This window comes from Quercus lobata, chromosome 8 (genome assembly GCF_001633185.2).
Source record: "Quercus lobata isolate SW786 chromosome 8, ValleyOak3.0 Primary Assembly, whole genome shotgun sequence".
NCBI lineage: Eukaryota > Viridiplantae > Streptophyta > Magnoliopsida > Fagales > Fagaceae > Quercus > Quercus lobata.
Window position 1 is genome coordinate 63,481,870 of NC_044911.1, and position 12,242 is coordinate 63,494,111.

The 12,242-nt window shown below is 37.5% G+C and overlaps 1 protein-coding gene across 1 annotated transcript; it reads right to left on the minus strand.

Annotated features, from left to right (window-relative positions):
• Positions 1-9,445: 9,445 nt before the first annotated feature.
• Positions 9,446-10,863, minus strand: LOC115958300 (omega-hydroxypalmitate O-feruloyl transferase). The gene has a single exon (XM_031076704.1). It carries the CDS (start codon positions 10,799-10,801, stop codon positions 9,488-9,490), a length of 1,314 nt encoding a protein of 437 aa, XP_030932564.1. The 5' UTR covers positions 10,802-10,863; the 3' UTR covers positions 9,446-9,487.
• Positions 10,864-12,242: the final 1,379 nt, after the last annotated feature.

Sequence of the window (12,242 nt, forward strand, 5' to 3'; positions counted from 1 at the left end):
GGTTTTTGAGCCTGAAAAACGAGGAGAAGTATTTGAAGGTAAACCTTAGGAGAAAAATTTGGGTTGAGCGTCAGGTGTTGTTAGATGAGCTTGATCCTGCCATTAGGGCTAATTTTGAGCGTAAGGGTTGGTTGCCTCTTTTGGATATAGACCATCCTCCTCTTGCTATCCTGATTAGAGAGTTCTACTCGAACCTCTCTATCCATGTCTATGATTCCAACACTCTAATTCAATGTTGGATACGAGGTATAGAGTTCACCATTACCCCTTTGGTAGTGGCTGCTGCTCTTAGGATACCCGTGGTCCAGGACCCTGTCTATCCTTATGATTAGTCTCCTCTCTTGGATGACGTCATGTCATACATCACTGGGTTTTTCATCCAGTGGGGTTCTGATCCTAGGATCATCACTGCTGAGCTCACTGAGATTCATTATCTTTTCTTTAAGATAGCTTGTCATTCTTTGTGACCTATCTCTTATCTTCACACCATCCCTATTGAGCGATGTGTGTTTTTGTACGCTCTTGTCACGGATGCTTCTATTAGTTTCCCTCATTTGTTTCTTCGTTCTTTGAACGAAGTTCATAGGAGTGCCTCCACTGGTCACGCTCTCTTCTTTCCAGTTTTCATTCATCGGATTTTGTTACATTTAGGGTTAAAGGATTTCCCTGCTTCTGAGTCTGTTCATATTGTAGCTCCCATAGGTGTCACCTTTCTTTGGCAGAAGGCTGCTCAGTTGATACTGAGCTCTAAACGCCGTAGAGTTGATCCTTCTGATACCGCACCCCTTCCTCCTCTTTCTGCTATAAGAACTACTTCTGGTGAGGCGTCTGCTGATCCTGTTGATACCGCTGCTGCTGCTGCTGTTCCTCCACCATCTACTTCCAATGATTTTGACATTCGACGTACGTTGGAGACTATCATGACGGTTCAGGCGGCTCATGGTCAGCTTTTGGTGGATATGCTTGATGAGATTCCTGCTTTGAGAGCTGATCTAGAGCACCTTTGACGTTCTTCTTCGCCACCTCCTTTTGATGATGGATTCTGAGTACCCTTTGGCATTCTGTCACAATAAAGGGGAGTATATTTTGTGTACTTTGTAGAGGAGATTTTTGTTTTAGAGGGAGTTTTTTTATGTTTTGGAGCTTGTGGAGTTATTTAGATTATATCTAGGTACTTCATTGTATATTTACCTTTTTTGGCTCTTGATGTATTTTTTGATAGGGGGAGATACATTGTTTTTGTTTATATGTTTCTTGTTTCACTGTTTATTGATTTATATGTATGAGTTATTCATGATATATGTCTTTATTTTGTTTTATGTGAAATCAAGAAGTTAGTTGTGTTTTACTTATATTTTCTACACATGCGTTTATGCGTTTTGTTTAAGTGTTTTAGGAAATATACAGGTTGATTCAGTTGTGCTGCTGTCTACATTTGCAACTGATAGATAGTAGTTAGGTTGGATTTGTTATAATGGGCATTATTTGTGTAATGGGCTTTTCTTTGTAACGGATTGCCAAAGGGCGAGTTTGTTAGGTTCTAAGTACTTAGAAACTAATGTATCAGAATTCTAATTTGTATTGTTGGCAAACCATGATCAAAATAGGTTTTATAGTCTTGTTTAGACTTGCTCAAAGTGTAAGCGTTTTATGTAAAGTTAGAATCGAGTTGCTGCAGAAGTTATAGTATGATTCTGCCTGGCTCGATCGATCAGGAATTAGACTCGACTGATCGAAATTCAGGCAGAACATTTTTCTGCAGATTTTTCCAACTCAGCCCTAAGCCTAAATGACGTGTAGGGTTTTATGTTTTGTCCTAAGTATAAATGGGAAAACCCTAGCCACGTTTTAGTTTGCTCTATTTGCTGTGTGTGTGAATTTCTTGTGAGATCGGAGAGGTGGTTGCCTTCACACATGCTTAGGATTATCAAGAAGGAGATTTCATTGAGAGCTTGATGATCATTTAGTTGCTGCAATAAAAACTTACAGATACACAAGCAGGAGTGCTTGTACTTGCTGGAGAATCCAAGAAAGAAGGAGTCCGTGGTCTCGGAGCTGCCACGTGGTCGTGTCAGTAAGTTTTCTACTGGTGGGTAGCAATAGGATTTTAGTGGTCTAAGTCGCTATTGTAAAACTTCGATTCTTTCATAGCGAATTCAAGTTTACCTTAAGGATAGTTAGGTTAAATCCTCCCTAGGTTTTTACCGGTTTGGTTTCTTGGGTCATCATATCTTTATATTCTTTATATTCCGCACTTTACATTTGTGCAAGCCTGAAATGAGACTGTTAGGCTCGACCTCACTTGGGCTCACAATTCATTTATAAAGTGGACTTCAGGATTTCCTACTTTGGGTCGTTCTCGACACAGAGACTCAAAGTAATATTCTTCCTCTCTTTCTAAATAACTGTTTTTTCTGTCTTTTTTTATGAACCCCTTCTTCTTCCCTAACTTCTTCTATTTATAGTTTTAAGTTAGTGGGGAGATCATGATTACTGCCATTGTTAGTGCAATTGGAGGTCCAATATTATCTGTTATAAGTGGATGTTTAGGTGAGAGTGGAGTATAATGATTATGGCCTTGGAACTTGGTTCCAACTCAGGTGAATTTGCTCGGTAGTGATGTTCCCCGAGCATCCTATGGTACGCCTAGACAAGGTTTCACTGACCGTTTGGGAAGTTTTATGCCGAGCATAGTTTAGGAGACGAGGCCCAAAACTTGTATTCTTTGAAAGCAATTTCAAGCAGAGCTTAAGGCGATGGGGCCGTGCCATTGGGCCTGAGCCCAGGGCCCATCTGGGTCTTGGGACCTCGGTGCCGTACAACATTGATATGATTATATGATTGTGTGTTAACCTAGATCTGAAATTTGGATTAAGTAATCACTTGACTAATTAACTAGGTTAATCCAATTGTGTTTTAAGGGTCTAAAAACAAACACAATGTTAGCTGAGAAATACACCCTAGACTTTGACTCACTCACTGATTGCCCAGAATTCTCACAAAAATATTCATCACCTCCCGGATGGCAATGCAAAGAAAAGATGGGAGAAACTCAGACCATTCCTGGAAGCTTTGACTGAGTTCCATAGCTTCTCTCTGCATTTACCCTCAATGAGCTGACCCAGAAAATCTATACACAGAATGAAAATGTAAGGGGACAATGGGTCCCCTTATCTGATACCCCTAGAAGGTTGAATTGGTTCCAACATCCCCCCCATTAAATAGGACAGAGGTTGAGACTGTGGAAATACAGCTTATAATTAACTCTACCAGATCCATTAAAAGATTAATGCAAATAAGCCTTTCCTTTATAAGCCCCACTCCAACTTGTCATTGGCCATTTCAAGATCAATCTTTATAGCCATAAAGCCTTCCGTCCCTTTTGAATTGCTAATGGAATGGATGAGTTCCTGAATAATGATTGCGTTATCAGTTCCTTTCCAACCTGAGATAAAAGCAGTTTGAAGGGGAGAGATTAGTTTGTCCAGGTGAGGCCTTAGCCGACCAACTATTATCTTTGTGACTAGCTTATAAACAGTGTTACAAAGGCTTATAGGTTGGTAATTACTCAGAGATTCAGGACCCTTAATCTTTGGGATAAGGGAAATGAGGGTTCGGTTAAGGTACTCTGGTATTCTCTTCTTCAAGAATATGTCTTTTATTTCCTCTACCACTGATTTCCCCACCATGAGCCAAAAACCCTACATGAAGCCCATTTGGTCCAAGAGCTTTGAAGGGTTTCATCGACCACAGAGCTCCTTTTATCTCCTCCTCCGAAACCTCATGGTTGAGAGCTTCACTCTCCTCTTCAGATAAGGTCACTTGCCATTAGTTAGCACCAGAAGGATATCTCTCAGAGTAAGCCAAAGAAGAGGAATAGAGGTCCTCAAATCCTTTTTTGATATAGTCCATCACCTCCCTCTCCTCATACAGCCATTCACCAACACTATTTTTGACGGCGAGATCCTATTCCTTTTCCTTTTCACTAGTGTGGAAATATGATAGAATGACGTGTTTCTATCCCCAAGAATCATCCAATTTACTCTTGATTTGAGAGCCCAAATGTCTCTTTCCTGGTGAAGAATGCCTTCCAACTCCCTTTGAAGTTGTTTCTCTAGAGCCAGAAGTTGAGAGGTAGGTCTAACAGCAACTACCTTTTGTATATCATTGAGTCTAGCCATGATTCTCCATTGATTATGTTTTTTTTTTTTTTAAGTAAAAGGAAAACACTTATTGGCCTCTGCCTTAGTTTTATTTTAGCAAATAATATAACTTTAATTTTTTTTTTAAAAAGCCAATTATTAGTTTTTTAGTCAAAATTTTAATATAAAAGTTTCCAAAAACTAAACATTTTAATAAACATTATGCTAATAGGCTATCGAATACCACAAATACCCAACAGGCACTATTTTTGCAAACCTTTTATTTATGCCTTAGCTTACAAGACTTAGCAATGTGGCCGTAAGTGATTGGGCCATGTATCCTAGTGTTTGAACTCTAATAAACTACATGTGTTTTATTTCTTAGCTATGAAAGTTTATGTAGATAAACATGTTATTTATTTAGTAAACGAATTTATGCTCAACTATTGCATAAGTCAAACTTCAAAATAATATATTTCTAAATAAATACATGGTTTATATATAATAATAAATGTTTATGTGTAAACATACATAGAAAAATGCTTATAATAATTATTGTAGGGGCACGATTTTGATCCCTGAGCCCAAAAGGTTAAAGGATTTAGGCCCAAAGAGCCCAATATAATGAATTTGTAGAGAATGAGTTAGAAAATTAGGTTTTAATGAGTTAGACAACAATTACAGTTGGCCCAGATGATAAGAAAGCAAAGATAAACTAATTTTGTCTTAAGAAAATCGTCCTTGGCACAATCCGAGGAGATTAGTTCTTGTATATATTTTTTTTGAATTTGATTACAAGTCTAGCTCTTGTTTCTATAGTGTTTTTCCCTTAGTTCTCCGATCCTTTCTCCTCAGGTTATTTTTTCTCTTTTATGCTACCCTCCTTCTTTCATCTCCGCCCTTCACGTGTAGATCAGGTTTCTGACATTGATTCCTGCCCCATCAGCACTTTCCTGAAGTGTTTGGTAGTAGCTGTAAGGCTGAAAAATACTGTTTAAGTATCACTTCCACATTAATGCGGCCAGAGAGTTAGCTACAGAGCATTCAATGTGGTGGTAGTAGTTTTCTCTTAAATATTTCATAGTTCCCCTTTGTCCTGTGCCTTCCTGATGTATATCTTTATTAATAGAATCTCCTGGAACATTGCCTTGGATGGCAAACCACACATTTGGACCTCTGCTTTGCTCAGTTGAGGAGGCATTCCTCCTCGAACCATCTTCCTGGACTCTTGTGACCAACCCCACCCCTTCATTTACTAACACGGACTCCCACGACATCGTTTACCCGTCCTTGGACTACTAGATGTCCTCGGATTGAGCCCCTAGTTTAACATATATGTAGATATATACTACTGAGCTTATTACACCTACAATTATGGTTAACGCGGACTCCCACGACATTGTTTACCCGTCCTTGGACCACTAGATGTCCTCGGATTAAGCCGCCGGCTTAACATATATGTAGATATATACTACTGAGCCTATCACACCTACAATTATGATTAAATTATATAATTTTGTACATATATTCACAATATATCAATTTATTACTTATAATTAACATAAATATCTATTTCGTGTAAAATTTGTATAGAATTTATAGCAAATCAAAATGAGTGAATTTTTTTTTTTTTTTTAAGTCCATGAATGAAAATTATTTTATCTAATTAACTCAAAAAATATAATTTAAGGGGAAAGAAATAACTTCTCAATAATTCATTGGTTTTTATGCACAAATTCATGGTAGTTGTCAATGTTTTTCTTGATATATGTGTACATTTTGATTTTTTTAAGTACTTCTATGAAAAAGCCATCTAATAACGCATTAAGTGCTTCTTAATTTGTATACTTTCATTTAGAGCATTAGCATTGGGAGTGTTAAAACCTCTCAATTGCTATTTTAGCAACCAAAACATGAAAAGATGACTTTATCCGGATATGAGTCTTAGGTTATAACCTAAATGCACAAGTAGTATTTAGAGTAATGTTTATTACACACACTTTGCTCACACACTTTTACCCACTCAAAAATAACACTGATTTCAGTGCAATTTTCACGTGGGTAAAGACGTGTGAGACTAGAATTTCTCTGGTCCTTAATATGAGAGAAAAAAAGGATGGGATTTTACTAGTAATTTAACCTCGGTCTCGTGTACATTATAAATTAACCATATAATATTTAATTTAGAAGGATAGTTACGTTGTTGGTATCAATTCAAAACGATTATAATCAGAAAGGCAATCATGGAGATCGTGTCAGTAATTTTATTATTGAGGGTGATGCATTACAGATGGTTGAAACTTGAAGCCATTAAGATGAAAATGATATTAAAAACATTCTTATGATCATGCAGGTGAGAGAGTTGTGCTATTCATCTGAATCATCTGGGTTTGTAAGCATTGTGATTTGTGATGCAGTTAGGGCCTGTTACTTTCTTACTCGAGATATGTAAAATGGCTCATAGTCCATGATTTTGAAGTGCCAATTATTCCAAGTTTATTCCCTGGGGAGGCTCTTAGATTGGAGCTGTTTTGCTCGACTTAAGTTGCTTGTCGAGCAAACAAATTATTGGGCACAAAGTCGAATTTATTTGTCTGATAGAGCAAAAGAAATAAAGGAATAACCTTCAAATATTAGGGTATATAAGTCTAAAAATTGTGTTTCAGAAACACAAATAGAGATTAAATAAATAAATAAATAAAGGAAAAAAAAATTCAAAGATTTAATGTTGGACTATGATCAATGATGTCGACTGTCAAGACTTAAGTGGTGCATATCAAAAGAGCTAGGCAATACAATGTTACTTTTTAAAGTAGAAATCCTCTGAAAGGTCATTGAAGGTGTCTTGATCATTGTCCATTCGTCAAATAAAGGGGTCCTACTTTATCATCATACGCACAAGCAAGTCAGACTGAGTTCACCATGCTATAACCATAGCTGCAGAGTATGAATTAATGGCTACCCAAAGGAATAATATGAGGTTCAATCCATGTAAATATGTTGTATTGTATCCATGGACCTGTTTCTCAAAAAAAAAAAAAAAAAGTATCCATGGACATTGTGGTCAGATTTAGTACTTATGGGCCATGCAACAGTAAAGCCCATTCCATTTTGGAAACTCAGCAATAGAGATTTGGTGTGTTCGGACCAATGGCCCCAACCTAAAAGGGAAAGGGGCTGACTGCCTGACCTTCCAGTGTTTTATGAAATTATTCAAGATATTAGCCCAATATAGGCCCAAAGAATATTCCCAAGTGTCTACATTCACAACTTATATGGCCTTCAACCTTTTTTGGGTCAAATACAAATTACAGTATATATTAAGACAAAAGAGAGGAAGGGCCCAAACCCATCTTTAGAACCCGGGGTGAAAATCCAAGCAGAAAGAGAATGGATGTTTATAGGCCTATCTCACTTACAATAAGTTGTCTAACAAGTAAAGTTGTAGACGGAATAATTAATATATTTATTAATAAAACAAAAATCCTAAAAATGTAGAGAACTTAAAAATGCCTAACAGATGGTAGCTGGTTGAGAGCTTCTATGACTTGGAAGGAGTCTCCTTTTAACAAAAAAAAAAGTGTTGGTGGTGCACTACCAACTTGAGGGCCAAAAGGGCAGCTTGGGTTTCACCAATCAAAGGAATCAAAGGACCTATAGGAGGCAAAAAGGAGGCCTACCACATCATTTCTATCAATAGCACCAACCATAAAAAAGGCAGGTCAGAAAGCAATGTCGGAATTTATTTTCATCCAACCTACTAGAGGTTGCAATGAAGAAGCCATGTGGTACTACAAGTCTGTCAATGCTATGAGGTGCTCTTAATAGAGCTTGTTGATGGATTTTGCTGCATATCTAGGCTCTGTAGTGATACGTGCAACAAAAAAAGATAAAGAAAATCGGATCCTCCAAATGCGGTCAATAAGTGTAGAGATAAAATGAGTGAAATTGTGGTTATCCACTTCAAGTATTTTAATGAATTTGGAAGGATTGATCAAGTGTACATTTTCAATGTCACTGGTGGACATGGATCCTAACTTTGAAAGGTTGAGAGGCCAGATTGTGAGTGACATAATGGTAATGGTGAAAGGACATTGAATGATGAGGCGATACAATGATTCTAAGTGGTGCTCAATGGATCTTTTATTAGTTTGTTACTGTGTGTAACTTGTGCATACAAAAAAAAAAACATTAAATTGTATTAATAAAATTGGAGAAATCAAAAAACTTTATTTGTATTTGTTTGGTAAATTTCTCTATCCATCTATCTTTTATTTTATTTTATTTTATTTTATTTTATACAAGATTGAATTTCTACTTTAATCTAATTTAAGTGTATATGTGTGTGTGTAACTTCCTCTTGGAGACTTGAACCTCGATTTTTGTCTCTCACACACACCCCACAAGCACTCATACTTGTGGAGTGATCATCACACCAAGAATATACAGTGATCCCTATCCATCTATCTTAAAAAGTAATATTAACGATGAGTTTATCTGAAATGATTGTCCCTCACGTACTCCAATCACATCAAAATATGAACTTTCTCATTTGCCTGCTTGTGGCATAGGAGGACTTCAATTCCTCGCATTTGTGGCAGGCAAGGGGTCTGTATCCCATGGGCCATGTCCTTATCAGCCTGCGGATAAATAGGTACATATATATTTTTTTAATAATGTCATAGGGAATCAAATTTTCAAAATCTAGAAATCAAATGGGGATTTTCTTGACCATGTTGTCATAGTTGTTAATAAGAGCATTTTTTGCCCCAAATATTAAACTGTTTAGACTCATGGAACATGTGAACTGATCATGATGTGCTATTCACTGCTTAATTTCTTTTTGATGAACATCTGCTTAATTTCAAGGCAATAGTAAATACACCAGCAAATGCTTTTGGCATCAATTAAAAAAGCCAAGATGCTCTTGAACTTTGTACTTAGCCAAAGGCAGATCTAATCAAATAAACAAGTTGTGGGGAAAAAAATAATAAACAAAGATTGATTAGAACATACTCAATGTTCCACTAAAAATTGAAGAAGCTTCGTGGCAATGCTAAAGGGTCATCAAGTAAAAGGCTAGGCACACAAATTATTAACTTTTTTTTTTTTGATAAGACACAAATTATTAACTTTGGGTGTGTGAATGTGATCAATCACCACGTTGGTTTGAGAAAAAAGAGAGATTAAAAGGTTCACAGTATGGAAGTAAATTGGGAATTACTCTCTGGCCTCTTGGACCAAAGTTGGGGATTTTAGGAATCAAATTTATATTTAAAAGAAAAAAAAAAGAGGTCAAACAAAACACAAAAAGTCAATGTGATGAAATTACAATCCAGTGCTTCTCACTTGTATGGATTTCGGACCAAGTAATTGTACTTGTCAACGCCACTAGTGGGGACAGCTACCATTACTTTCACTGCGTCCCTTTGATCAAACACCGGTAATAACAAACAGTACCTATCACAGCAAATGGGTCCCACATGAATAGGTCTTCCCAACCCAAAGTCAACCTTTTCTAAACCCAGCCTTGACCATTGTGACACGATGAGTACACCCACTGAGTCAGGACTCGCTCTCGACTCGCCCACTGATTCTACCACGCTTTTCACGTACTCGGTGTCCACTCTATCTTTGGCTCTTTTGATTAACGTTGTGGCATAGCCTAACCCCTTTTCGATTAGGTCTTTCACGCTGGTTTGTGCGCACCCTAGTACGAACGCGTTGCCGTAGTATCCACTGGGTAGACTCGGCTTGACTCGGTTACGAATGTTTACGCTGAATAGTACCTTCAGCACTTGGTTTGAAGGTAAATTTAAAGCCCTAGCCCAGCTCCTCCACACGTGGGCTGAGAGAACCTCGAATGACGTGTATGATAACTCACTGGGTCGACTCGTGGAAGCAGCTAAAGTCTTGAGCTCGTTGAGGCTTATCTTATCGAAAATGACTGAGGTGGGAGCGAGTCTTTCGTTGGAGAACCGATTCATGAACCCACAAAGGTCCGGGACTCGGTTGAACTCGGGATGGCTCACTGAGTAATCGTGTAAATTCCTCACCGGGTCGAAAAGATGGCGATCCCAAACGGGTTTAGGTCTCAACTCGGCGAGCCCGCGATTCCCAGAGGCCAACTCGGCGAACGAGTTGAGAAACTCGGCGCTGCCAATTCCGTCACACAAACAATGGTTGATTCCAACACCCACAGCCGCCGAGCCATCTTTTAGCCACGTCAGCTGGACTACAAGAGGTGGGGCCCCTTTGAGAACATCTGCCACGTAGACAGACAGCAGTTTCCTCCATTGGGTCACGTATTTTGGTGCCTTCTCGAACTCACTAAGCGTGAACCGATCAGACACTGCTTCAATGAACAACGCACCCTGGGCTCGACACACCACCTCTAGGCTCGAACCGTCTGGCTGAGCCCTGACTCGACCTGCAAAAGGGTAGTATGGAACCAAGGCTTTAGCCAGTGCACCCTTAATACGTGCAGTGATCACACCTTGGTCTAGACCAGAACTACTAGCCCTATACACAAAGAGGTACTCGATAGTGAAACGAAGGAAGAGCTGGGAATCAATGGGTGAAAGAGTGAGAACACGAGCTGGTGTTGGCTCAAAGGGTGTGACCAAAACAGCCTCTTTGACATGAACAGAGCTACCCATATTGTTGTTGTTGTTGTTGGGGTTGTTTTTTTTAGACTATAGTTTTTGAGAGAATGAAATGAAAAATTTTGTGCCGGTTTTTTTTTGGAGTGTTGTAGTGGGTTATATGATGTGGAAGGGTATGAACCTTTGGGATCCCTTATAAGCAACACACACTATTTTATTTTTATTTTTTTTCACTTAAACAAAAACTGGTTGATAAAAAATAATGGGGGGATTGAGGAGGCACACACAATGCACTACTAGTATTATTGAAAGGGACCCCATGTGTATCTTTTCTTGGTCTAACTGTGAAAGATTTGGGCCAAGATTCTCAGGGCATTGCTTTATGGGAAAAAATGAATATCAAAACAAAATATTAACAGCTTGGCAATGCTTTCTGTCTGTTCGGCGGAGTGATAGATAGATATAGATACCACTTTCTCTCTCTATAATATATATATATTTTTTGGGGCTAGCTATCTTTTTAACTTTTCTTTGTTTACAAGTCTACCATATTATAATTTTCACAACTTTTACAATTTTGATTTTTTACAATTACCGATGTAGTGTGTTTTTTTTTTTATTGATGTTTATAAAAAGAACGCATGATAGTGGTGAATCTATATAAACATTATGTTACTTCAATGATGTATGATAGTGGTAAATCTCACTACTATTAACATAGAATTGTAGACATAATAATTTTTACAATTATCAATGTAGTATTGTTTGATTGATGTTCATAAAAAGGATGCATGATAATGGTGAATTTGTATAAAAATGATGTTATTTCAATTACTATAATTTAACTGCTATAAAAGATTAAGATAATTATTGGGTTGTGTCAATAATGTTTCTTTTTAGACTCTTATCTTCCAAAGAAAGCTCTCTTACTTCAATTTAGGGTAGACATTCATGCCATCATGTGTCAAATTTTTTTTTTTTTTTTTTAATATTAGGAAATGATGGACGTGGAGATTGATATTTTGATACCTGTCGAGTATCTTTCACAAAAAGAGTGATACATTATGAGTTGTACAACTATTATATGTGAAACCTGGTTCTGTGGATGAAGATGATGAGAACCTTTTTTGAGTGGGGTCTATAGAGTAGAGAGGTAGATAAGATTGCAGGAAGGAATTAGCTTTGGTGTGTTGTCCATGGGACATTCGGTGGAGCCGAACTTGCTATATCTTATTGATTTGAAACCGTATTCAGAGCTTGATGTAAGATAGTACCATGTGAAAATGAACTAGGATGTGGGTTGAACAAAGTTTCTCTCCAAAATAGTTTCGAGAGAAACTCTACAAAATCCTCATATATTTCTATATTGAATGTGAATTTTAAAAATCTAATGCTTAAATTGCATGTTCTTATTATATTTTTCATGCATGTAAAATTTCAAAAAGATTCAAGACTAGTCGCTATCTCATCAAACAAATGTTAAAATTTCAAATTT